Source organism: Solanum tuberosum, unplaced genomic scaffold, assembly GCF_000226075.1.
Source record: "Solanum tuberosum cultivar DM 1-3 516 R44 unplaced genomic scaffold, SolTub_3.0 scf00623, whole genome shotgun sequence".
Taxonomy (NCBI): Eukaryota; Viridiplantae; Streptophyta; class Magnoliopsida; order Solanales; family Solanaceae; genus Solanum; species Solanum tuberosum.
In genome coordinates, this window is record NW_006239550.1 from 73,803 (window position 1) to 100,479 (window position 26,677).

Here is a 26,677-nt window from a genome sequence, read left to right on the forward strand (position 1 = left end):
CTTTTTAAGTCCAAAATGCACTCACCTTTGAATTATTTTTTCTTTTAAAAAGTTAACATCACTACTTTCGAATTTCCACTATACTTATGCTTCGTATAAAACAAGAAACAGACTCGATAAAGAAAAAAAAAGACTAATTATCATGATCAAATCCTAGGTACGAATCATTCGTTAACGTACGAGCATAAATTGCAAGTTATTTGACATAACCAGTGATCAAGAATAAAATATAGTCGGAGTAAGATGAGATGGTAAAAGAAATAATTTTCTAATATATATCATGAAAAAATTAAAAAATATTTTTCATCGTATCGAACACATTAATTTTACTTTGACTATTTGATAATGACAAGAGGTAGCGTAGCTTATATTACACTTTCATGTCTAATTTTTTTATTTTATTTTACCATTTCATCCCCTTCTTCTTCTCTACACTAAAAATAATACTCCCTCTGTCCCAATTTATATGACTCACTTTCCTTTTTAGTCAGTCCCAAAAAGAATGACACATTTCTATTTTAAGTAACAATTTGCCTATAAAATGTCTTTTTTACCCTTAATGAAATGATTTACAACCACACAAATTTCTATCATTCATTTTGGACCACAAGTTTTAAAAGTCTTTCCATTTTTCTTAAAGTTTGTGCCAAATCAAAGTACATCATATAAAATGGGACGGAGGGAGTACTATTTACCGTTCATATATATTTTTTCTTTAAAAAGAGTTAAATTAAAAACTAATAAATCAAGGGGGAGAAAAGTTGGGATAAAGAAAAAATATCATCCAAACTGATGAGACAATATATATTTGTCAGAAATAAATCCCATTCAGTTTTGAAATTTCACCCCGAGAAGTACTCATAAAACGCCTTTTCTGGATGCGATTTACTAAGTGCATTGAATAATTTTGGTTATTTTGAGGATTGGTTCTACACGTGGCATCTAGGATACAAAATTATCATATAGGACATTACGTAAAATGCTTGTTTAATTTTATACAAATTTAAGTGTCTATTTGTGCACATCCAAAGTTGGAGGACATAAATGTCAACTGAAGTCAAGTTAAAGAGCACGTTGATGTATTATGATTACTTTCATATAGGCATAATATATAAATATGCCATTTAATTTGACCTTAGTTCACATTTAAGCACTTCAACTTTAGGTGTGCACAATGACGTAGCCACTGCCACCCCAGGGTGTAACCAAAACAGAATTCATTTCCATTTCCATGGCAGTTACCTGTTTCCTTCAGTGATGGCTCTGCACAGAAAAAAAAAATCAATCTGAAATTCCATAATCGGTGCCGCCATTAATACTAAACGAAAAAATATAATTGCCAGAAAAAAAAGTTGTGTATTTTTGTGTGATTAGATCTGAAGAGATTTGATTTTTATTTTTTCGGTGTATGGAAAATGGAGTACATAGACAACTTGCCTCCCATGGATCTGATGCGTTCGGAGAAGATGACTTTTGTTCAGCTTATTATTCCTGTTGAATCTGCTCATCCTGCTATTACTTACCTTGGACAACTTGGCCTTCTTCAGTTTCGCGATGTACAGATCCATGCCTTTCTCCTTGTTTATTATTTGCTCAATAAGTATTTTTTTTATATATTTTATAGTGTTGTGATTCACTGAGATTCAACACTTTGTTGCTTCGAAACAAATTCTAATGAGTGATGTTGTAGCAATTTTTGGTAGTGTTAAGCGAGAGTGATTGATTTGTTTCGTGTCGGTTGAGAGGGGACTTGTGATGTCGGTGCAATTTAGTGATGAAAAATTGATCTTTATTTATTTTGAGCTTAAGTGTTGTGATCGCAGTGGAAAATGAGTTGAGTTTGAATTAGTTTTGATCACATTTTGATTTGCAATGGATAGATCACTAGCTACTAGATCTGGTTCATTTTGTGTTTAATAATCTTTTCATATTTTTCACTGCTAAGTTGCTCGGTCTCTCCAAAAATGTTGCTGCATCCGTGTCAAATCCTTCAAATATGTACTACTGTTGAAGGGTGCGACATGCACCCGATGACATTTTTGAAGACTCTGAGCAACATAGTTTTTTAGAGTTGTCTTCTTTACTACAATTTCAGGTTTATGTTAGATGACAATTTTTCAGTGGAGAGTTTTAGATAGTTTGATAGAGAAACTTGAATGGCTTAACTAATTTGAGTTCTTGAAAGCTATGAAAGTTCTATAGAAATGAAATGGTGTCATATAAATTAGGATGGAGGAAGGGAGTAGTGTGAATAAATGAACCTTCGACCTAACTCAACCACCAAATCTAGCTCACGAGGGGAGGATTACCCAATGCCATATGAGGAGACCATAACCCATTCCCGAGACTAATGTGGAACTTAACCCTCCTTTCCTCCACACTCAAAATTGGACAACTGGAGTGTTGATAACATAACATGGGGCCCCAACATTTAGAAACACAACAACATGATCAATAGGCCAGGCTCTAATTCCATGTGAAAAAATGAATCTTTGGTCTAACTCAATCTTAAAAGCTAGCTCATAAGGGTAAGATTTCTCAAACCATATAAGGAGACCACAACCATTCCCTCAACTAGTGTGGGACTTAATAAATGTGGAACTTAACAAGACTGATGATACAGAGCAGATCTCTCGAGAGTTTTGTCTTTAGTCTTTTGAGGCTGGTACAGTTCTTTAAGTTTACATCCTCCAGCCACCAATAACCAGATTGTGATGCTCTCAGAGCCCTAAAATGCTACAAGGCCTCTTCACCATTGTCATCCTTTCAATCTGCACAAAAACTTTTAATCTTAATAAACATATGACTAATGTTATAATGTTCAAAGTTAGCTAGATGGAAACAGCTGTAAATGGTAAAATAAGGTAGTTCTATCTACCGTGTGCACTCATTAAAGTTGAGTGATGGCTGATGATAGCATGTTAGAACCTAAACAGATTTTGTTAAAGCACTTCTTTTTCTCTCGCTGCGTACACATGATCATGCTTCCTAAGTGAGAACAGATTGTTAATTCCCAATGTCTTATCTGGGATCATGAGAAGTTGTCAGCATTCATTTTCCTTTGTTTTATGAATTTGGTTTGAAGAAGTAGCTGCTTAAAGCTTATGAACCTTCAACTTGTGATGATTTCTATAATTCAATAGTCACATCTGGAACAGTGACTATTGATTGAAACGTCTTTTGATATCTAAGCTTGACAAAGCTCATATCCTACTTACAGCCTTAAAAAATAAATCATCCTGATTACCGTAAACACATCTCAAAGGAGATAAATGAGTTCTAAATTTTTGGGGGTTTTGCTTCTGATTATGCTAATGAAAAGAGATACAAGGAATTAATATGTGTTTTCTATCTGACAACTCATTTATAGATATTAGATGCTCTATTTGTACATTTCTGGGATAAAATGTGTGATCAATCCCCTATAAAAGAGCCACATAGCAGCTGAATGATCTGTATGAGACGAAGAGTTGAAGAAATCTGGAGAGCCATTCTAGCATGTGTTTTATGGACAATTTGGAAAGGAAGGAACCAGAGATGCTTAGAACGGAAGGCACCATGAATACATATTCTAAATTATAGATGCTTATGTAGTCTATAGGCAGGCTTCTTTATTCTTATGCTTATGAATACATGAATTGGCGATGCTTATGTTGTTGGTAGAAGGCAGGCTCCTTTTTTCTTTTGTAGTAGTATTTGAAAGATAGATTCCACTTTAAATCTGGGTGTCCTAGTGAAACAGAATCCAGTTTACTTCTATCGAGATGGTTTGTTGTTAAGAAATTGCTGACCATGAAAAGTATATGATAATAGTTTGATCTTGAAGGACCAAAATGAAGTGTGTTCGAATAAAAAACAACACCTATGCCTCAATCCCAAACAAGCGTATTTAAATAATGTCATTGTACTGATTTGTCTTGGTGCAGCTTTTGTACTGATATTTTTGAGAATGAAAGCTTTTGTACTGATTGTATTGATGTTTTAAAGGAAAGATTTTTGTTGTGGCCAATTGATGGCCTTACTTAAGGTGAATGTTTTGTATATAATACAAATGTTTGTAATTATTTTCTGCTTCACCTTCTTTGATAGTGTTAGGTGGGAATGTACTCACTATCTAACTTTTTCTTTTGACAGTTAAATGCTGATAAAAGTCCTTTCCAAAGAACATTTGTAAACCAGGTATACACTAATAGTATATACAACATCTTTATTTCAAGGATTCTAGATGTGATTACCTCACTGAAATGCATTTCCATCATTAACTTAATTTGTTGAATTGTTAATCACTTTTAGCTTGTGTTTTTGACCAATCATAATCATTATTAACTTTTTTTCTGGAAACTGTCCCTTGAGAGTTGATGGAAGTCCATTCCTTTAGTCAAGATAAGAAGTAATTTTGTCCAATTTCAGCTTGTAATGGTAATGTGAAGTTACTTGTGGTTAGTAATGGTACTTGTTGAAGTGTGTGAGTAAAAGCTTAAACTATCAAAAGGATCACACTTTTAATTACTTAATTATATTATGTCTAAACCTGCCCCTCACACAGACCTGATTCCTTTTCATTGGTCTCGCACACTTAATTTTTCCCATTTTTTTATAATGGTTGGTAGTGAGGAGATTGATTACACTGGGTATGTTGTTGTTGGGTGGTAGTGAGATTTGAATTCAGGATTTCTGCCTACTGTGATACCATCTTGAAATATGTAACCATCTCATCTACAAACTGAAAATATTAAAGAGAACACTTTTAATTACTAATTATATTGTGTCTCAACAGTACCATACAGTGATATAGAGGTTTATTATAAGATATTGGAAGTGTTTGCAGTAAATAACTTTTCTGCTGTTATTTATCTTCTGATTGATCTGATTTAAATGATAGCATTCCATATATTCCTAGGTTGATGCTAGTGTGGTGATTGGTAATTCATATTTAAAGCAACCTTAGTTTACATGAAACATCTGATTGCTAAACACCATACGCGCTTTCATCGTTTTGGTTGCATGCTAAACATTTGGTGGCCAGTGGTTTATATTTATCTTTTCATTGTAATCGTGAATGATTTTTCATAGGTAAAAAGATGTGCAGAGATGTCAAGAAAACTACGATTTTTCAAAGATCAGATACAAAAAGCTGGGATGCTGCCTTCTCCGCGTCCTGCTTCACAACCTGATATTGAACTTGAAGAACTGGAGGTGTCTTTATAGTATTTTTCTTCTTGCTGACAGATGAATTCCTTACTATATTGTCCAAATCGGGTTTATGCGTATTTGTTTTCTTGTATACTTCTCGTTCTGAGTAAAAGCTCATGCAGACTTATTCTGAATTTCAGATACAACTTGCAGAGCACGAACACGAGTTAATTGAAATGAATGGTAATAGCGAGAAGCTAAGGCAATCGTACAATGAGCTGCTTGAGTTTAAGATGGTATTGCAGAAGGTACAGTTTGACTTCTCTTTTTTACTATATCATTAATGAGCACTGGTTCACATTTGAGAAATTGGTCCATGCCAGATACTGTTGTTTGAATATTTCATCAATATGCTTACGTTTGTTATGCATTTGCTTCTCATATGTATATGTGCATGGTATTGGCTTTCATTAATATCCATCTATTATGTTTTTTCTGTCCTTGCACTAAACCATTTTAGTCATGATTACTGGGTAATGCTTTTACAGTAACAAAATCATGTATGTGTCAACCATTACTTGGTTTTCTTGGATGCGAACATAAAGATATCGAATAAATTGAAGGTATACTAAAGACGTGAAAACTACCTTGGAGCACTCAAAGGGAGAACTTATGAGTGAATTCTTATGTTATTCTTCCATAGTGGGTGTCTTTTATTTCGGAATGCTTTATCTCTGATCAATTCATTTATGCGCAAAGCTTTTAATGGCTTCTCAGATGACAGAGTTAGTTGAGAAATTGATTTCTTAGTACTTGATCTGTTGTTATTAAACCTGACATTGGTGGTTGCCAATTAATATTCCTCCATGCATTTGAGACTTCAGACTAACTCAATGGACTTTATGGTCATATTTTTTTTATTTTTTTTAAAATTTTGAAGTCTCATTTGATCATTGATGTGCAAAAAGTTACAATTTTGAGTTTGGCATTCCAAACTTTGTACATGATCATTGAGAAGAGCTTTATGGTCATATTTTTTTTATTTTTTTAAAATTTTTGAAGTCTCATTTGATCATTGATGTGCAAAAAAGTTACAATTTTGAGTTTGGCATTCCAAACTTTGTACATGATCATTGAGAAGAGCTTTATGGTCATATTTTTTTATTTTTTTAAAATTTTTGAAGTCTCATTTGATCATTGATGTGCAAAGAGTTACAATTTTGAGTTTGGCATTCCAAACTTTGTACATGATCATTGAGAAGAGCTTTATGGTCATATTTTTTTATTTTTTTAAAATTTTTGAAGTCTCATTTGATCATTGATGTGCAAAAAAGTTACAATTTTGAGTTTGGCATTCCAAACTTTGTACATGATCATTGAGAAGAGCTTTATGGTCATATTTTTTTTATTTTTTTAAAATTTTGAAGTCTCATTTGATCATTGATGTGCAAAAAAGTTACAATTTTTGAGTTTGGCATTCCAAACTTTGTACATGATCATTGAGAAGAGCTTTATGGTCATATTTGTTCTAGTAAATTGTAGCTATTGGACCAAAGTCATCCTTTTTTTTTGGTCAAGAAATACTTTCCCTTTCAGATCTATTTTTCTCATTTCTGCTAACTGTAACTCTGGAAACTTTAGGCTAGTGACTTCCTTATCTCAAGTAGAAGTCATACAACAGCTCAGGAGACAGAATTAAGTGAAAACGTGTACTCCAATGATAACTATACAGATACAGCATCGTTACTTGAGCAGGTAATTTATTCTTCTTGCTATTAGACTGATACTGTGCAAGATAATTATTGTTTGTATCTGCCATGCATCTGAGATAAGGTTTTTTCCAATCTTCAGGAGATGCAACCAGAACTTTCAAATCAGTCTGGAGTAAGATTTATTAGTGGCATTATCTGCAAGTGCAAAGTTCTACAATTTGAGAGAATGCTATTTCGTGCAACAAGGGGAAATATGCTTTTCCACCAGGGAGTTGCTGATGAGGAAATCTTGGATCCTTCTTCAAATGAAATGGTTACGTTCTTTCTTCTAAATTGCTCTTCCGTGAATTTCAGTAAATAGTTTTCTACACTGTTGCACTAAGAATTATTTTCCTAATTAAGGAAAGTCTCCATGAATTATATTCCTATTTATGCTGTATGGTTTCTTCAATACTCTAATGCGCATGCATATTTTTATTTGTTTTCTCCTTGCTTACAAAATGGCTTAGTTGATAGTTTAGTATGTGATTAACACCCAATTTTTGCTTCTGCAGGTTGAGAAAATAGTCTTCGTAGTATTCTTTTCAGGTGAGCAGGCAAGATCGAAAATACTGAAAATTTGTGAGGCGTTTGGTGCCAATTGCTATCCTGTTCCTGAAGACATGACCAAGAGGAGGCAAATAACTCGAGAAGTATGTCAAAATATTAATGCAATTTTTTCTGATTACTGGAAAGGGAGTTTCATAGACATCATTGTTGAACAAGCTTGTTTTACTGCACATCAGTCAGTGTACTTTGAAATATACTGCTAGCCAGTCATGGAAACAATTTCGTTTTTTCTTTCTGTCTAGTATGGTTTGTGTTAATTTATATATGAGGTCATGTTATGCTTGGAAAAAAGTAATCATGGAAAGAGGGCCAGTATGTTGGTTTTTGAGTCTCTAGGAAGAGCTCCGTGCGATGTAGCTTTCACATTGCGCCAGTTCGTTGAGTCTAACCGTAGACTCTTTTGTATACTGTTCGTATGTATATTAGCTAGATTGTAATCATTTTCAGTTGCCTGGCCATAAAGTATAAGACTGACCATTGAGATGAACATCTTGACTGCAGGTTTTGTCGAGGCTATCTGAATTAGAGACCACTCTGGATGTTGGATTACGTCATCGAGATAAAGCTTTGACGTCTATTGGATTTCACCTCACAAAATGGATGAACATGGTAAGAGTGAAGACAAGAGTATAAACTGACATTCTTATAATGTAGTTAAATTAGTGGCTTGTCAGAGCAACTCTTCCAGTGAGTCTGAAATACAAGATGAATTCAAACTCTTTTTTCTAGGTTAGAAGGGAAAAGGCTGTATATGACACATTAAATATGCTGAATTTTGATGTCACAAAGAAGTGTCTAGTTGGAGAGGGCTGGTGTCCAATATTTGCAAAGATTAAGGTACTCTTGTTTGATATTATTTATGTTAGCGGTTACTTATTCACTGTTTCCATATCCATTTTTTATAATAGTATCGCCATGTGCTTGCTTTTGACACCTTAGATACAAGAGGCTTTGCAACGTGCGACAATGGATAGCAACTCACAAGTGGGAATTATATTTCATGTCATGGATGCTGTAGACTCACCTCCAACATATTTCAGGACAAACTGTTTCACAAATGCATATCAAGAAATTGTAGATGCTTATGGGTAAGTGAATGTGTAGTAGCATTTAGTAATCTAAGAAACTGATCTACAATGTAATGAGTTAGGTAATGCTGTTAGGTCATGGGGATAGAGTGTATGTTGATGATATTATTCTTTCCATGAGTCCTTATCAAAACTAGTTGCAGCAACTGCCTTAATTTGATTTATGTTTGTCTATATGAATCATGATTCAGTCATCATGGGTTACCTCATCTTCTTTAAAGTGTCATTGATTTTCATGATAAAGAGTATGTGTGCTTCGTGGAGTCTTTGTTCCTTGTTTTCCTTTAGTTCATATAGAGACATTGTTTGCAGTATGGTGTTTATTATTCCTGTAGTTTTCTATAGGCAAAGTGTGATCTACTTAAAACGTTAAATCTGATAGTCCAGCTTTCTTCCTTTTTATTGTTTTTTTACGTGTAATGCTGTCAAATTGGGATGCTTCAGCTCTTCAAATAAATTTTCCATTTACATACTATGAAAAGTATGTAAAGATATATACTATGAAAAGTCAATATCCATCTCTGATACTACTTTTCTTTCCCTTTTGGCTAAGATCAAGTGTAGAATCTATATTTATTTTTATCAAATTGAAATATCCATGACTTATGTTGCTTCGGCAAAACAAAATACTTACTACTGTCTACATTGACAGTGTTGCTAAATACCAGGAGGTAAATCCTGCTGTCTACACCATTGTTACATTCCCTTTCCTTTTCGCGGTGATGTTTGGAGATTGGGGTCATGGAATTTGCTTGTTGTTGGGAGCATTAGTTCTTATTTCTAAGGAAAGCAAGCTCAGCTCTCAGGTATGTTGTCCTCCCATTATTTCAGCCTCTCACTCAAAGTACTTAACATCAGGAATTATGCAATTTTATAATCCTTTTGTAATCAAATAAAATTTTCTGACAGAAATTGGGCAGCTTTATGGAGATGCTTTTTGGCGGTCGCTATGTACTCCTGTTAATGTCAATATTTTCAATTTACTGTGGCTTGATATATAATGAATTCTTCTCTGTTCCATTTCACATTTTTGGTGGCTCTGCATACAAATGCCGCGATGCTTCATGCAGGTATGGAATTATAACCTTGTTAAATTTCCATATAGAATTACTTAGATTTGTGATTTGTCAAAGTAATGATAATGTGATCTCTTACGTGCTTCTGATCTAGATTGTGGTTTGCATTTTTAAGCTCTCTCTCCCTGGCCTGGCCTTTAGAATTCAAAACCAAACTAAATCAAATATCGGGTTTTTTGATAGGTTTGGTTTGTTTTTTCAACAAACCATGAACACCCCTAATTATGTACTAATGGTGAAGATTGGCCAAGTTTTTATTAGATTTCAACATGATTTCCCATTGCTTTCCTGTCAAGTATAGGAAGCTGTAGTAATGCAATCAAACAGTCACTATCCTCTCCATATTTCTTGGACATATTCAGATACTGCTCTTCCAAATAATGGTCTTGATGTCCCTCAAGGCCTAGCTCAAGTGGCAAAAGGTGGAGGATTTGTGGCTTAGGTCGCAGGTTCAAGCCCCACACCATGCAAAGCGATGCCCGGTATTTATTATGTTGTCTGCTTAAAATTAGGCTCATTAGATGTTCAAACAAGCAATAGACGGAGAGGCGGCCAACAGGAGTACAAAAATTTGAGGAAAGCACTGTGCATTGGCTACGCAAATCAGCTTGCTGAACGAATGATTCGACATAACGGGTATCGGCCTCTTGGTTTCAAGTCTGAACTCGTACAGGTAATTACTGTTTCACAGTGCTACTCCGTGGTGTTTGTCCATTTTTGTGGAGGCTAATAACGCTCAATCGTACCGTCATAAAAGAGTAAGCGATTGCCCCCAAGGCCTAGCTCAAGTGGCAAAAGGTGGAGGATTTGTGGCTTAGGTCGCAGGTTCAAGCCCCACACCATGCAAAGCGAAGCTTGGTATTTAAGTGGAGAAGGGTCGATGGGCGGCCCCATTATCCACCGAGTTTAGAAGGCTGTGATTGGTTCAAAGGGCGGGTCACAGACGGATTTCTCGGTTATAAAAAAAAAAAAAAAGGTCTTGATGGTTCTCTTGACATTCATCTACATTGGCACCTGACTCTTGCCTCCCCATTATTGAATGCACGTAGAGCTTGAGTTAGTATTTAATGCACAGTTTCCGGCCAGCCTTTTTTAGTTTGGATTTTTAGCTGGAATTTGATTTTTTTTTTTTTGCAGTGATGCGCAAACAGTGGGGTTAATAAAATACAGTGATCCTTATCCTTTTGGTGTGGATCCAAGCTGGAGAGGTAGCCGTTCGGAGCTTCCTTTCTTGAACTCCCTTAAGATGAAGATGTCTATTTTGTTGGGTGTGGTACAGATGAACCTTGGAATCATATTAAGTTACTTCAATGCACGTTTCTTCAACAGCTCACTTGATATTAAGTGCGTATTCCTTTTTTCTTCTGTGTCATTGATGGTTTTCTTGTTGAGGGTATTTATTTTGTTATTGATTTGTTATCAGGTATCAGTTTGTGCCACAAGTGATCTTTCTCAACAGCCTGTTTGGATACCTGTCACTCCTCGTTGTTGTTAAATGGTGCACTGGATCTCAGGCAGATCTCTACCATGTTATGATTTATATGTTCCTAAGTCCTTTTGAGCCTCTTGGTGAAAACCAGTTGTTTTGGGGCCAGAGTGTGCTTCAGGTATGTGACATTGCATCTCTTTCTGTATGTATCTTATAAGGTAAAACTGTGATACCGCTAGATTACACGGTAGGATATGATGTAAATAAATGGACTATGGATAAGATTGTATACACTTGTATCCCATGTTTGGTACCGAGATTTTAGATCTATGTGACAAAAATGTCCTTGGCCTAAATGCATTAAATAACTAATGAAGAATAAGGACTAATTTGAAATGAAGAATCAGTAGAGGAAAGGCTTGGAGCATTCCACCGTAGAATTTTTTTCTTTCTACTTTATTTCATCATTCTTCACTGTATTATTCATGAATCTTGTATTCATGCTAGAATCATGAGTGGCTAAACTCATTAGTTCTAGGGTTTATAAGGAATACAAAAAACAGAAAATAAAGAAAGGTTGGTGGCAGTGTGTGTGTGGAAGGGGGGAAATGATCTATGGAGTAAAAACACCCTTTAATTCCTATCTGGTAACTTTGTCATTTCTCCCCTAGCAGATAAGTTTATCCAGGATGGGAGGTGGGTTTTTTCATGATTCTGTCCTTTATCAAACTCTACCAGACAGCCAAACAATGGATCATCTTTGTATCCCTAATCCCCCATCCCATAGGCCATAAATCGAACAAACCCTTAAATTATCTCTGTTTCCTTGTTCTAACAGTTATTATTGCAATTTGCAGGTAATATTGCTGCTTTTGGCACTTGTTGCTGTTCCATGGATGCTATTCCCAAAACCTTTTATTTTGAAGAGACTTCACACTGAGGTAGTACATTTGTCTGCCTTTTTCCTTTTCTCATCCTTCACAATGAATGGACTACTATAATATCTTTATGATTCAGAGAAAAGCATAAAGGAATGGATGATCAAATTTAAAGGAAAGGGGGGCACAAAGATTGGAGAGAACTCTTATGTAGGGAGGTTGGGAATTTTTGGGTGTTAAAACAAGTGAGTCAACAAATTGGTCATGTTACAGTCCTCCAAAAATTTACTTGCGCAAGACTGGTTTGGTTAATTTTGGCTAAATAATAATTTGTTTAATCATCAAAGTTAGTACTGTTTGTTTTTCATTTAAAGAGAGAGAGGGTGAATAAGTATAAGGAGGAATGAACTAACCATACAAAACAAATTTAGTTCTATTTTTGACAGTTTTCTTATGGTTATTTGGGCTACCTTATTGTGATTCTTAGAGATTTCAAGGCGGAACTTATGGCCTTCTTGGAACCTCCGAGGTGGATATTTACGAGGAACCGGACTCTGCCAGGCAACACCATCATGAGGAATTTAATTTTAGTGAGGTTTTTGTGCATCAAATGATACATTCTATTGAGTTTGTTTTGGGTGCTGTCTCTAACACTGCATCATACCTTCGTCTGTGGGCTTTGAGGTGAATCCTTCATTTTACTTGCTTATTCATAATCAACAGCAAACTTGTTTTGTGTTTCAAAATTTTTTACATGTCTTTGATGTTGATGCAGTTTGGCTCATTCTGAACTGTCTACTGTCTTCTACGAGAAAGTTCTCCTCCTTGCTTGGGGGTAAGATTTCATGTTATCTGTCTTGCTGTTCAGATTTTTCTTGTATTGACATTGCTCAGTGTCTTCACATGGGTGTTCATAGTAGTGAGTTTCAAATCTTATTCCTTTTGAAATGTCTGTTGAATTCATTTGGTTCCTGATTTTTTTCTAGCAATGGTAAGTATTTGGAGTTGAACAAGTATTCCCTCGAAACCAGCCCTGTTTTCTTCTGCAGCTCTGATTTGTTTAGCAACATTTCATCCAAATTGTTTCTGGTCTTATGCTTAAGTATTTTGCGAAGATTATATGCTCTACTGTATTCATTGAAGAAAGGCACAGATGACAGGTCAAATTGACATTAAGACTATGCCGAAAAGTGGAAGCATGAAAAATGAACAATGTGTCATTTGTACCATTAGTAAAGCTAGTGCAATCACCATGGTTTCTGCTCAAGATCTAAATTCATGTGTTCCCATGTTCCATTACAAATCATAGGGCTTAACTTGTAAAATTGCTTTGGTCTCACTAAACTCCACTCTCCAACTTTAACCTGTTATGTCTTTGATATATTGCCTTTTAAAAGCTCTTTAAAATATTATTCCACTCGGAATTATAGCCAATATACATATGTCAATTACAAAGATTATCTTAGACAATATGCACCCTCCTACATTGTGCCATGATTTCTGGTGCTTATAAATTATTATGCTGCACGATGCCTGGACTGATGTATTAAGGTTCTTTATGGGGCAGGGATTACACCATGTCTTGGTCAAGGACTTAAAACGTGGTGGTACAAATTGATTGTGTCGTTTTAACATTTTGCCCTTGACAACATCATAGCTATCAATTTTATCCGAAATGCTAATTACTTAATAATTGCAGGTATGATAGCCTGGTCATACGGCTCATTGGCCTGTCAGTTTTTGCCTTTGCAACGACCTTTATACTACTCATGATGGAGACCCTTAGTGCATTCCTTCATGCGTTGCGTCTTCATTGGGTAGAATTTCAAAACAAGTTCTACCACGGCGATGGCTATAAGTTCAACCCATTTTCTTTTGCTTCATTAGCAGACGACGATGATTAGTACATAACCCTTTTCTTTTCCTTCTTTCTGGGGAATTCTGCAGAGAAGAAGAGTTGCCATATAACAGGAAAAAAAGCCTGTCACAGAGATTTTGAAAAAGGACACAATTTTGGCTGACTACTATTGCTCACTTTCTTTTGATGAAGCAGCTGGTTTTAGCATAGAGTTGTAAAGTTGTGGCACACATAAAATTTCACTTATAGTTAGCTGTTTAAAGAAGAGATTTGTAAATTTTTTCTTCATAGATTATTTTACATATTTTCCCAAACACAAATGAGTCAATTATTTGTAAAGAGGGAAAGAAATCACTATAGTAGCATTTATCTAAAGTGTGTCATTCTTTTTTGGAGGCAAATTTACACAATCAGCAAATAGATGATTCCTTGTATACATTTTGTGGGTTGAGTCTTATAAAGTGTTTTGCTCCTCATCCTTAATCTCTTTGGAATCACCAAACTTTTGAATTTTGAAATAGTACTCCTACTATCTCAATTTATGTGACACGTTTCGTTTTTCGAGAGCCAAATAATTTAAGTTTGGTCGAGATTTATTCGTGGAATCTTCAAAGATAAATTTGTTTGAATTTTAAAATTCGAAATGTGTCACATAAATTGGAACAGAGGAAGTAATATCTATGGCCAAAAGATGATTAATAAGTATTATACTTGGTGCCTGTTTGGATAGACTTATTTTAGGTGTTTTTAAGCCAAAATAGTTTTTAAGCAGTTTTGAAGTGTTTCGGTAAAGTTAAAAAATGCTTATAAGCACTTATTTTAAAGAAAAAAAAAAAAAAATAAGCCAAAAGCCATAAGTTAGAAATCCTAACTTATGGCTTATAAATCATAAGTCAAAAGTCAATCCAAACTGGCTCTTAGTTTCATCTATAATCATATAGCCCCACTAAAAATAGTGTATAACGATTAGACCTTTTTGTCCTTTGAAGAAATTTAAACTAATTTTCCCGTGAAAATATTGAAATGTGAAAGAGAGGGTTTTCATTTTATTCTTTGTTCGAAGAGTGTAAATGATTAAACTCCTTAGTTTTTTTTTATCATTTGATTAGTATATAAACAAAATGGGGAAAAGGACAAATATATCTCGAACTATCGTAAATGGTATGCAGATACTCTCCGTCATACTTTTGGGACATTGGTGCCCCTGCCGTCTAAAAAACTAGAGCATATATGCCCTTCACTCTAACGGAAGACTAAATAGGGACACGTGATGCAATTTTATCCGTTGATAAATGTCGGATCGGTGGATAAGATTATGACACGTGTATGTTCGTTAGTATAAAGGGTATATATGCTCTAGTTTTTGGACGACATGGGCACCAATGTCCCAAAAGTATGACGAAAGATATTTGCATACCATTTACGATAGTTCGGGAGTATATTTTTCCTTTTTACCAAATAAAATTAATAAAATTTTAATTTGTTTTCGCAAAGTATGAGTATGTTATTGTAAATTGGATCATAACATAATCATTTCCCCTTTAGTACATAAAATTATATATTTAGGAGCTATTTTATAAACTATAATTATCTATTAGTAAAAGTTAAAATGGTAAAACTAAGGAAAAAGCCACGTAAATTCCACTAGGAGTCCCACAAAGCAAGTGGATAGGAGGTGTAGATAGTCCACTTTAGATATTTCATCTTAAATCTTCGTTTGGTACCAGAGATAAAGAATAACTAATCTTGAAAATATTTTTAAGATGAATTTATTTTATATTTAATTGGATAAAATCATAAAATATAATTCAAAATTTATATTTTTGGAAGATGGACATGATTAAGACAAATAGACGAGTAATTCATTATAATGTTGATTTTTGTGATTCACCTCTTTCCAACTAAGCACATAGCAAAGAGTTTAATCTACTATCAATAATATATTCTTATCCATTCCTTCCCGACTCTATACATAGCGAGAATTTAATACACTGAATCGTCTTTTTTTATTTATATATTTTTGATTCACCTATTGGTGAAATAAAAAAGAGAGGTAACAACTTAACTATTATCAAATTGTGTGAGGCATAAAATAATGTAAAAAACTTTGGTAACAAAAATCTAGGTGTCTCTTATAGGTGTGAAGTGTCAATCAACCAGGTGCTTCCCATATTGTTACATCCTTTGCTGTTTCACAAGATTTGTCATCATGCTTTTACTTTACTCTCTGCTAAATCCCACTACTTCAATTTCTATAGTTCATCATCAAGATTGATTAAAGAGGTGTAGCAAATGGAGAAACTGTACAAGGGTGATTTGATGGAGTTTTATAAAAGAGAAATTGGGTTTTCTAAGCCTAGAAATTTCTCTAGAAGAATTTCTGCTTCTGAGGTTTGAATTCTTTTTTTTTTTTTACCTAATTTCTTGTAGCTAAATACATATTTCTTTGGATTTGTGATTTTGGGTCTGATTTTCCCTTTTTGGGTTTGAACTTGTTGTGGGGTGTGAAAAAGTATGAATTTTGAGTAGTTTGGAGCTATTTTGTGATGAATTGTTAATGGCCTTGTAATGAATGGATAGAGTTTGATTAAATTTGTGGTCAAGGATCACTTGAACTGTACTGATGTACTACTCTATAACAACAACATGCATAGTATAATCTCACAAGTGGGTTTTGGGAGAGTAGAGTAGAGTGTACGCGGACCTTACCACTATCTTGAGACTTGGGAGGTAGAGAGGTTGTTTCCGACTCGGTTAATGATGTACTACTCTCTCCTTCCCAATTTATGTGATGTGTTTGATTGGATATGAAGTTGAGAATGGAAGTAAAAGGGTGGTTTTTGAAACTCGTGGATTAAAATAAGTCATCGATATTTGTGGGGTTATAATCTTATGAAGGAAAGTAAGAAGTTTGGAATTAAAAAGGAAGGGAAAGAATGTCACGTGCTTTGAGGAAATAAAAAGCTATACATAGGATTATCGTAGCTGACTCAACTAGCTCGGATTGAAGCTAACTGATATAATCGTGTATCAATTTACTCAAGAAGCTCTTAAAAAGACAAGCACGGAGTTATTGTATCTGGTAAGGTCTGGTCATTTTTTTTTTTTTTTTGATGACAAGGGAAACCCGCAGCCGCTACCTTTTGGGTGCGCACAGGGTAAAACCCCCACTCCTATGCAATAGCTCGCAAACCACATAGGAGAGGTAACCCACACTAGGCAAGCCCGGTGCGACGAGCTCGACCCAGAAGGCAAACCCCTTGCTTTCGCTGGCAAGGGGTTTCGAACTTGAGACCTCCAGCATGGAAGTCCCAAGCCCAAACCACTGGGCCACCCCGAAGGGTAGTAAGGTCTGGTCATTTTGTGGATGCTTAAAGTCTAACAATCATGATAGAAGGGCACTATCAGCGTGAATACAAAATAGTCGTAAATAATAACAAGAAAATGATGTAGGAAAGCGTAAAGGGTCGTATTGATTGACAGTGATAAGCTTCGTTAGGTATTATGCCTTTAGACTTAATACAATAGTAGACTGCTACCCTCTCCGTTTCAATTTATGTGAACCTATTAGAAAGAAATGAAGACTTATGAAACTTGTGGTACTAAACAAGTCAATTCTTTTGAAACTTGTAGTCTAAACCTACCATACTATTTGTGTGGCTCTAAAAGCTTCTCATTTGGGAAGGGGTCATTTTTTTAGGTAAAGACTGAAAAGGAAGTAGGTTCAAGCAAAATGGAACGGAAGGAGTAGTAATAAGTCTGAGAAGTAGTAAACAGATAGCATGCAATGAAGTTAAGTATTAGCTGGATGTGAGTGAATCCGATTCATTGTCTTGATAGTTGGCAACTACTCTTTGATACGTAGGAAATGGTTGCTAGAATCTTAGAGTTTGTTGTGGGATGCAGTGTCGTTGCCGTTATACTTGAGCTGATCCAAAATGGACTATGCAAAAGATGTACGATGATCGTAAGTGAGGTACATCCGCTGAGTGATAGTTACGGGCTTGCGGAGGGGGTATCAGTCTACGGATGGAATTAAGTTCCGTCAGTTTAGTGGCACATATCATATGCCAAGATTAATAAATAATGATGCCTTTTGCACCCACGGATGTGGTCTAGTAGTCAATGGAATAGATTGAGAATCACGAGGTCTCAGATTCAAATCCCAGTAGTGGCAAAAACACTAGGTGGTTTTTTCCAATCTGTCCAACCGTTGGTGGACAGGGTCACCCAATACCTGTGCTGGTGGGAGGTAGCATGTACCTCATGGAATTAGTCGAGGCGTGTGCAAGTTGGTACATACATGATTATTAAAATAATAATTAAGTTAAATAAATAATTACGAATTTCACATTGTGTAATGTCAAGTTTCTTTGCTACTTAATTTCTTTCTAAGTCACACTTTAGTGTGCACAATTTCATTTAAAGTAAAGGTAGTTCAATCTATGTTGGAAATTTGTTCGGTAAATAATGATACTATTTATCTTCAAATAATGTGATTTTTTTTTCAAAATGTATGAAGATAAATAAATAATCATGTCTTTCATATTCTGTGATGGTTAATAGTATCTGCTGCTACTTATTTTCCTTAGTCATACTTTAGTATGCAGATGTTTCCACACAAGGTGTGACGGTAATTAAAAATCTATGTGGAGTTCTATTTTTCTATATCTAAGATGTTTGACAATTCATGTACCCTAGAATTGTAGAAGCTGATATATTATGAGCCACTGAAAGCATTCCTTTTGTGATCTTGTGGGGCAGGCTATGGTCAAGCGTCTTGATTTATATGGCAAGTTAACCGGTCATGAAGGATGTGTAAACACAATTGACTTCAATGCCACTGGTGATGTTCTTGTCTCGGGCTCTGATGACAGAAGAGTTATACTATGGGACTGGGCAACGTCAACCTCAAAATTTTCTTATCCATCAGGTCACATGGACAATATTTTCCAGACCAAGTTCATGCCCTTCACGGATGATCGTAAAATAATAACTGCATCTGCTGATGGCCAGGTGATGTTCTCCTGTCCTATGCGCTATAATATATGGAATATTGGAGACAAAAGATGTAGAACAAATGTTTTATTGAAGAGGTCTACTGTCTGTTGCTGTTATGATTTCTACCTAATGGGGGAGTTCTCTTGTTGATAATATAACCAAATTCATGGTCTTAATAACAAAGAACTCGTAGCGAGTGTCAATAAATTGGGGATTTAAATAAAAAGGAGGGGTCCTTTCATATTGTGGAAGACGTCATGCATTCTAGAGATATTCAATAGTTACCTACTGGCAACATTACGGCATCCTCTGTGCTTCTTTTGGCTATCCTCTCAACTACATAACCGTGATTTGTGCAATCTGTTCCGAACACTTGGTTGTTTATAATTTTCTTCCATTAATATCAGTATTAGTTGATCTACTCCCTAAACATAGTAACTTCCTTGAATAGTTCTGGCAGTAGTCTTTAGTGACATTTTCTTTTTTCCTCGTATTAATTTATACCCATATTTTATCTGCATATAATACGTGTACATCCATCTGTAGTTTCTGTATTATTAAGCAATAGTTTTGACCTGCTGATTTGGTAGTTGAGAGGTGTCTCACTTATTCTTCCATACTAGCAGTCATAGTATTATTCTTGTAGTTGCTTGTTCTTCGATTTTTTGTTACTATCTATTGTTTCTTTAACTTCGATTTCTATTACTATTTGTTGTTTCTACTTTCTTATACTTCGATTATAGTATTCTTATATTGTAGTTATTGTTCCCTTTTTTCAGAATATTTTGTCATGCTATTTTTAATATTTTGTCGTGGCTTCTTCACTTCTGATATTTCTTTTCCCGAATTGCTTTGATATACTTGTCCTTGAGCTGAGGGTCTATCAGAAAAAACCTCTCTACCTCTCTACCTCTCAAGGTAGGGGTAAGGTCTGCGTACACACTACCCACCCCACTCCCCAAACCCCACTTGTGGGATTGCACTGGGTATGTTGTTGTTGTTGTAGTTAGACCTGTCGAGTTTGCCTCTTCATATTCCTAATTTGTCAAAAGGTCAAAGACGATGATTGTGGCTCGACTCGTATGTGCTTATTTTTGATGTATTGCAAATACTGCTGCAGGTGAGACTTGGTTTGGTGCTGGAGAATGGTCGGGTAGAAACAAAAAAAGTAGGTAAGCACCAAGGTCGTGTACATAAGCTTGCTGTGGAACCAGGAAGTCCCTACATACTTTATAGCTGTGGTGAAGATGGTTTTGTTCAACACGTAGGTTGCCACATGCGGTACCTTGTTACATTGTTCTCTTTTCCCATGTTAATTTTCCATGACTTGCATTATTTTGCAGTATGATCTGCGAAGTAGTTCTTCCTCAAAGCTTTTACGCTGCTCTTCATTCACGGAAAACAATAAGCAGTCAGGCAGCATAAGGTTGAATGCCATAGTGATAGACCCAAGAAATCCAAATTATTTTGCTGTAGGAGGTTCCGATGAATATGCCCGTGTATATGACATCAGAATGTACCAGCTGGATGCAAGAACCAGTTCCGATAGGCCAATCGACACATTTTGTCCCCATCACCTGATTAAGACACACGATGTTCACATTACAGCACTGGCTTACTCAAACACAAGTGAATTGCTGGTTTCATACAACGACGAACTGATATACTTGTTTCAGAAGGACATGGGGTTGGGTCCAGTTCCTTTGTCGTTGCAAGGTGAAGATTTGAACAAGCTAGAAAAGCCACAAGTTTATTCAGGGCATAGAAATTCACAAACAGTTAAAGGAGTGAGTTTCTTTGGTCCCACTGACGAATATGTGCTGACCGGGTCTGATTGTGGGCATATATTTATCTGGAAGAAAAAGGACACCAAGCTTGTCCGCGTGATGGTTGGTGATCGACACATTGTAAATCAGCTGAAGCCCCATCCTTGTATCCCTGTTCTTGCTACATGTGGAATTGAAAAGACCATAAAGCTTTGGGCTCCAACATCTAAGGATGTTACTCCTTTGCCTCCTGATGTTCAAGAGGTGCAAATCTTAGTAGTTCTCTTAGAAGTTTTCATGTTTGAATATCTATAGTTAAGGTTCGTCATGTTGTCTATAGGGGCGGAGCCAAGTAAGGCCGAGGGGGTTCGGAAAATTACATTGTTTATACGTGGTTAAATTTTCTGTTCATGTAGATATAGTAGATGTTCAACCCCCTTTGGCGTCTTCTTTTGCTTACTTCTTTGACCAACTCTTACGATTTCATTGCTTTGTCTTGATGTGAGCAGATAATGGAAGCTAATAGGCGTGGTCGAGAGGACCATTCACGGGTAACACTCACCCCGGACATGATAATGCATGTTTTACGTCTGCACAGGAGGCAAGCACTGGCTTATATTGAGAGACGAGAGAATTTGGGTGATGTCGACAGTGATGATGATGATGATGACGGAGGAGGAGGCGCTTACGTGTTGGGGTTTTCAGATGGTGAGGAGGGGGAAAATTCCGAATGCAGCATTAGCTAGTCATCATACTCTTATTACCCACCAGCGCGATTTTCTTCGTTCACTTTGTGCCACTTTGCTGAGGCCATTTTTACATGATGGTGCTTGCTTCCAATTCTCAACAAACATGGTTAATAAGGTGAGTGGTGTCATCTGTAGCCACTTACCAAATTGAATAGTTCAATCTGTAAATTCTTCTATCCTATATGCTGACATGTAAGAAGTAATGGTTTAATCTTTTAGACAATTGTTCCCTTTTCTGTGAACTTCATTATCTGGTGTCAATTTAACTTCAAAGCTACTATATAATGGTGTGTTCTAACTAACGCTAAGGGGTCGTTTGGTGTGAAGGATAAAAATAAATAGTGATGGGATAAAATGTTTGTATCTTGTTTGGTTGCCATGTTTGGAATAACTTATCCCACCATTTATATCATAGTGATGGAATAAGTTATCTCATATACATGGTGAGATAAGTTATCCCAGGATAGCTAACCCCAGGATAACTAATCCTGGGATAACTTGTTCCCAACCAAACGACCCCTAGTGTTTAGTTACCATGCCCCAAAAGCCCCATGTCTTTCTTGGTTGGATAAACGAACTCGAAGTTAGATTAGCGGAATGCAACTTCTTGACCGATGAGCTTTGAGAAAAGCGTGCAAAGCACACTAATCTAACTCAATGATGGACTTTTTATGGGGATTCATGATGCAATCAAATATAAACCTATTTTTTTGTTCTACTACAATATGTAGTATATTCTTTCCCTCTTCATCTATGGTTTCTATTGTTTGACATAGTTCTAATTAACGAGTCTTGGTGTAGTTGATCTCAGGCTGGTGGTGTGGAGACAAATCTTGGAGTCTAAAAGATTTAGGTAGAGTAGGGCCAAACTCAAATTGGATGCCAAACTCAAATTGTAAGTTTTTGCACATCAATGATCAATGGAGTTATTTTTTAAAAAAAAGGTAGAGCAGGGCCAAAAGTAAATACTTGAAGTGCAAGTTTAGTGACTTACTACATGCAGTTAGCTTGGCATGAAAGTGAGATTGGATACACAAATCATCCCTAAGAGAGGAAGAATCAAGTATTTTAGGTCTTTAACTAATAAATCCAAGAAAATGGATAATCGATGATGATGTCACACATCGTATTGGTGCAAGGTGGATGAAATAGAGACTCGACTATGAAGTCTTGTACGATAAGAATGTACTATCAAAACTTAAAGGTAAATTTTACAAAGCAACGCATAGACCAAGTATGTTGTGTGGAACAAAGTATTGGCCAGTTAAAAACTCTCATATTCAGAAAACAAAAATTTCAAAAATAAGAGTATTGAGATGGATGTGTGGGTATATATATTGAGAAAGATTAGATTACAGAAACAAAGAAATTTGGGACACAGTTGGAGTGACCTCTGTAGTGTGAACAAAATAAGAGAAGCAAGACTGAGATGATTTAGAAATGTGAAAAGGAGATGCATCAATATCCCAACATAATAAGGAGGTGTAAGAGATTGACAGTGATGAATATAAGCAGAGGTAGAAATAGGCCAAATCAGATACATGGAATAGTCTGACCAGATACATGACAGAACCATCTCACATACACGGAATGAAAAATACTACAAAATTGAAGGAGAATTCTTATTAATTCCAACAAAATACATAGATAAAAATGCAACACATCTTGCAAACTACACCTTTTTTACATTACATATTTGTTCCCTTTAAAAAGAAAGGAATAATGAAGGAAATAGTAGACATAATCAAAGACAATATAACATACATCTAAAACTATTAAACCCATATACCACCCAAGACACATTAAAAGAAAAACTAACCACCACACATCTTTGTCCATAAATATATTCTCAACATTAAGAGCTTGTACACAACCTAAAACTGTGAATGCTGTTGAATAATAAACAGAAATAATGATTGTGCAATACTTGATTGGCAAAGCAATGCAGAAATCATCAGAATCAAATTTTGAGAGTAGTACTGATAACACAGTTCCCATTGTGAAGACTGAATCATAAAGTGCTGCACCTATGAAAAACATCAACATCCATAACTCTGAATATTGTGGTTTTGATAAGAGAATAGGTAGTCCAGATTTGTCATCAAAGCCTCCTGGGATTGTAAAAACCGCGGCGAAGTTGATTGTGCATAGAAGTGTTGATAGAATGAGAGCTGGATTTGCTAAATCTTTGATTGATTTCTCTGCTTCTATGCATACATTTGAATGATTTTGATCAAATAGCTCTTTTGGAGTCATGTTTTTATCATCCTTCATTGTCCATAAACGTGGATGAACACAATATTTTACACGCTTCACAAAAAATATCATTCATTGTAAGCCAATATAACAAATAAAGGTTTCATTCATTGTAAGCCAATGTAACAAATAAAGGTTTTAGTGATTCTGGATGAAATGACATTAATGATATTTTTTTGCGGCAAAGATAAATATATTGCCACTAAATGTAATTTCTTGTTGTAGTGAGCTAAGTGACGATGAAGGTGTAATTTGTCTGATTTTTGAATCTTATGGTTATAAACTAAATATATGTAGAATGTAATAACATGCATTTCATTTAATCGTGTGGTCTTAAATATGTCACATGGAAAGTTGGAATTAAATAGTTGGCAAAAAAAAGTAAGACAAACAAATTAAAACGGAGCGAGTAAATTTTAGGTATAATACATAAATATGTTCTTTTAACTTGGTTTTAACTAACATACATGTCCTCCAACTTTAGGTGTGCACAAGTAGACACGTAAACTAGTATAAAATGGAACAAGTAGATACACACGTCCTATGTGACATAATACATGTATGACGCCACGTATGACATAATATTGTCATGTAGGATGCCATAGGGCGAATGTGTTTATTTGTTCAATTTTATACAAGTTTAAGTGTCTACTTTTGCACACTCAAAATTGGAGGGAGTATGTTGAAGTCAAGTTAAAAGGCATATTTATGTATTATGCCTATATTTTATCATTCAATTATATATAAGATCAAGACTTAATAATCAGAAACACACCTAGTGTATCTCGATTTAACGAATTTCATACTTGAACTATCAAGAGTGTGAGTTTTCTACTTGAACTATCACCAATTTATTATCAGAACATATCTCAATATGCAACTATCAATTGTTCACTTTTTCTACCTAAACTATGTTGATATATCATGTAGAAAAAGTAAACAATTGATAGTTAAGATGTGTTTTGATATTAATTCAGATAGAAAAGTCACAAGTATGAAATTCGAAAAATCGAACCTTCATGCTAAGAGCAAGTTAGAAAATACCTTAAACCATAGTACACCCCATGCCATGAGTATCAATGTTTTATAACCCCTTGTTTTTTCAATTGGTGGTTCCTCTGTGGAAAATTTGAATGGTGATCCAACACTTGCTGCAAAATGCAATATGGTCTTTCCATGATGATCAATATCAACAAGCAACCTATCTATGTGTGATACATTTTTCATAATGTAATCAAATATGAGCCTATTTTTTTGTTCTACTACAATATGTAGTATATTTTTTCCCTCTTCATCTATGGTTTCTATTGTTTGAGGGTAATTTTGTATAATTTCAATGATTAACTCATTTATACCAAGTTTTGTTGCTTGTATTAGTGGATTTTCTACACAATTATTTGCATAGAAATTCCAATCTTCCTCCTTAATCAATATTCTTGCTAATGTTAATGCAAGAATATGCTTTTGCTTTTCATCATCCATTACTCCCAACCATGCATTACCTACAAAAGCCAATGGTCAAAAACATATCTCAATATATTATTATGCAGGAATTAGTAATACAGAAATTGTAATTCGGGAATTAATAGTCCAGAAAAAACCTCAGGACGCCAGACATTTATATAGCAGCACTTATATTATAAGTAAAAAACAATTGTCACAATTTTTTTCATTTGTTGCAATGTACCATCCTTGTATGTAGTTTTCATGGAGATACCTTACCTAATAGGAAATTAACAAATGAAGATCTTTTTCTTTTAATGAGAACATGATCAATAGTAGTAGTCTCTGGATCCTCCAAGTTGTAATTAGGTTTTGACTCTTCATACATTGCTGGTATGCCTGTTCCATTCTCAAAAGAAGAAACAAATTAATTTATATAGTTTTACTTATAGTCTGTTTGATCAAATTTTTGAAATATATTTTTAGAAATACTTCTCAAAAGTCTGTTACTTCTTTCTCATGAAGTCAAATGATGTCACGTATATCGAGATGCGTAATAGTTATGAAAAAAAACTTACAAAAATACATAAAATAATGTCACATATATCGAGACAGATAGCGTAATAATTATGAAAAAATACTTACAGAAATATATAAAGGTTTCAAGGGCTTGCATAGGAAGAAAAGGGGCAGTCCCCATTTGTTGGAGTGCATAAATTGATCCACTCTTAAAAGACAAATGCTTTGTGGCCAATACATTTAATGCACTCCAACCCTTTTTGTCCTGTTTTCTTGCTAATTCTGGATACATTTTCAATAATTGTATTGCAAAGTCTGGTCCTCATGCAAAATAAAATCATAGGTTAAAAATTATATTTACACGATATCAGAGCCAGATTTATGAAGTTAAACTAAAACAGTATATCACTTACAGTAACACTCGTGAGCTACGGCTGCATGAAGTACGTTGCTTCCATCGTTCCTCGTCATAGTAAATTCATCACACAAATTATTATCAGCTAGAAAAGTAAACACTTCTTTTTCTCCATGCGCAGCTGCAACATAAATTGGTGTCTCTCCCTTACTATTCCTCTCGAATAAAATTTCGCTATCCAAACTCACCATCACCTTCACAATTTCTAATCGTCCAAACCTAGCAGCTTCGTGCAAAGCTGTATTTCCATCTTTATTTTGAATCTTTAAATCTTGACCACTTATTGGTCGTTCCTCGATAAGTAATTTTAGCGCACTCACATTTCCATGAATGGCGATAAAATGGAGAATCGTGTCACCACGATTATCGATTGGGAAAACAACTTCTTCTCTCCAAAAATCGCGTAAAATTTCGATCGATTTTGTATCGTTACACTTAGTTGCAGTGTAAGCTGCAGATTCACGATGACTTATTGAATTGGTGCGATTTCTTCCCATTATAGCTAACTTGTTAGTAGTAAAATATTTTAATGAGGAATAAATACTATATTTGGGTTAAACATAAATAAGCATTGTCATTATGGAATAAAATATTAATTCTTTTACAAGCAAAATTCGGAATATTATTTGCTTTAAATATTAATATCTTCTAATTGAAATTTGGAACAACATTAAGTGTAGGGCAAGACGATTCCCTCCCTGTGATAAACATGGACGACCATGTTTCAATTTACGTGACACATATA

General features: G+C 35.1%; 3 protein-coding genes across 5 annotated transcripts; 2 read left to right on the forward strand and 1 right to left on the reverse strand.

Moving 5' to 3' along the window:
* The first annotated feature begins 1,211 nt into the window (after window positions 1-1,211).
* On the forward strand, window positions 1,212-14,203 carry LOC102602933 (V-type proton ATPase subunit a1). Of its 2 annotated transcripts, XM_006366336.2 has the most exons (18): window positions 1,213-1,556; window positions 4,135-4,179; window positions 5,074-5,196; window positions 5,334-5,441; window positions 6,775-6,888; window positions 6,985-7,158; window positions 7,400-7,537; window positions 7,956-8,063; window positions 8,184-8,291; window positions 8,394-8,542; window positions 9,195-9,348; window positions 9,452-9,612; window positions 10,756-10,962; window positions 11,042-11,225; window positions 11,905-11,988; window positions 12,413-12,609; window positions 12,701-12,760; window positions 13,625-14,203. In XM_006366336.2, the coding sequence occupies exons 1-18, from the start codon at window positions 1,416-1,418 to the stop codon at window positions 13,827-13,829; spliced, it is 2,460 nt and encodes an 819-aa protein (XP_006366398.1). In that variant the 5' UTR covers window positions 1,213-1,415; the 3' UTR covers window positions 13,830-14,203. The 2 variants fall into 2 exon arrangements, with proteins under 2 accessions (XP_015160347.1, XP_006366398.1); XM_015304861.1 differs by lacking the exons at window positions 12,413-12,609; window positions 12,701-12,760; window positions 13,625-14,203 and adding an exon at window positions 12,065-12,283 and having other exon boundaries at window positions 1,212-1,556.
* A 1,591-nt stretch (window positions 14,204-15,794) lies between these two features.
* LOC102603271 (DDB1- and CUL4-associated factor 8-like) lies at window positions 15,795-21,546 on the forward strand. The gene is made up of 6 exons (XM_006366338.2): window positions 15,795-15,943; window positions 16,042-16,174; window positions 18,548-18,799; window positions 19,905-20,048; window positions 20,128-20,814; window positions 21,060-21,546. The coding sequence occupies exons 2-6, from the start codon at window positions 16,076-16,078 to the stop codon at window positions 21,294-21,296; spliced, it is 1,419 nt and encodes a 472-aa protein (XP_006366400.1). The 5' UTR covers window positions 15,795-15,943; window positions 16,042-16,075; the 3' UTR covers window positions 21,297-21,546.
* A 1,377-nt stretch (window positions 21,547-22,923) lies between these two features.
* LOC102578972 (ankyrin-3-like) lies at window positions 22,924-26,444 on the reverse strand. Of its 2 annotated transcripts, XM_015304859.1 has the most exons (5): window positions 25,931-26,444; window positions 25,644-25,832; window positions 25,278-25,397; window positions 24,600-25,057; window positions 22,924-23,609 (listed from the first exon to the last, which is right to left on the reverse strand). In XM_015304859.1, the coding sequence occupies exons 1-5, from the start codon at window positions 26,427-26,429 to the stop codon at window positions 22,983-22,985; spliced, it is 1,893 nt and encodes a 630-aa protein (XP_015160345.1). In that variant the 5' UTR covers window positions 26,430-26,444; the 3' UTR covers window positions 22,924-22,982. The 2 variants fall into 2 exon arrangements, with proteins under 2 accessions (XP_015160345.1, XP_015160346.1); XM_015304860.1 differs by lacking the exon at window positions 25,644-25,832.
* Window positions 26,445-26,677: the final 233 nt, after the last annotated feature.

Bases quoted from the DNA above. Each gene is read 5' to 3' on its own strand.
- LOC102578972 (XM_015304859.1), bottom strand. From the start codon at position 26,429: ATGGGAAGAAATCGCACCAATTCAATAAGTCATCGTGAATCTGCAGCT. The intron at 25,398-25,643 runs GTAAGTATTTTT...AGAATGGAACAG, and splicing joins TGAAACCTTTATATATTTCT to GCATACCAGCAATGTATGAA. The intron at 25,058-25,277 runs GTAAGGTATCTC...TGGCTTTTGTAG, and splicing joins ATTTGTTAATTTCCTATTAG to GTAATGCATGGTTGGGAGTA.
- LOC102602933 (XM_006366336.2), top strand. From the start codon at position 1,416: ATGGAGTACATAGACAACTTGCCTCCCATGGATCTGATGCGTTCGGAG. The intron at 11,226-11,904 runs GTATGTGACATT...TGCAATTTGCAG, and splicing joins GGGGCCAGAGTGTGCTTCAG to GTAATATTGCTGCTTTTGGC. The intron at 12,610-12,700 runs GTGAATCCTTCA...ATGTTGATGCAG, and splicing joins CTTCGTCTGTGGGCTTTGAG to TTTGGCTCATTCTGAACTGT.
- LOC102603271 (XM_006366338.2), top strand. From the start codon at position 16,076: ATGGAGAAACTGTACAAGGGTGATTTGATGGAGTTTTATAAAAGAGAA. The intron at 16,175-18,547 runs GTTTGAATTCTT...CTTGTGGGGCAG, and splicing joins GAAGAATTTCTGCTTCTGAG to GCTATGGTCAAGCGTCTTGA. The intron at 18,800-19,904 runs GTGATGTTCTCC...ATACTGCTGCAG, and splicing joins CTGCATCTGCTGATGGCCAG to GTGAGACTTGGTTTGGTGCT.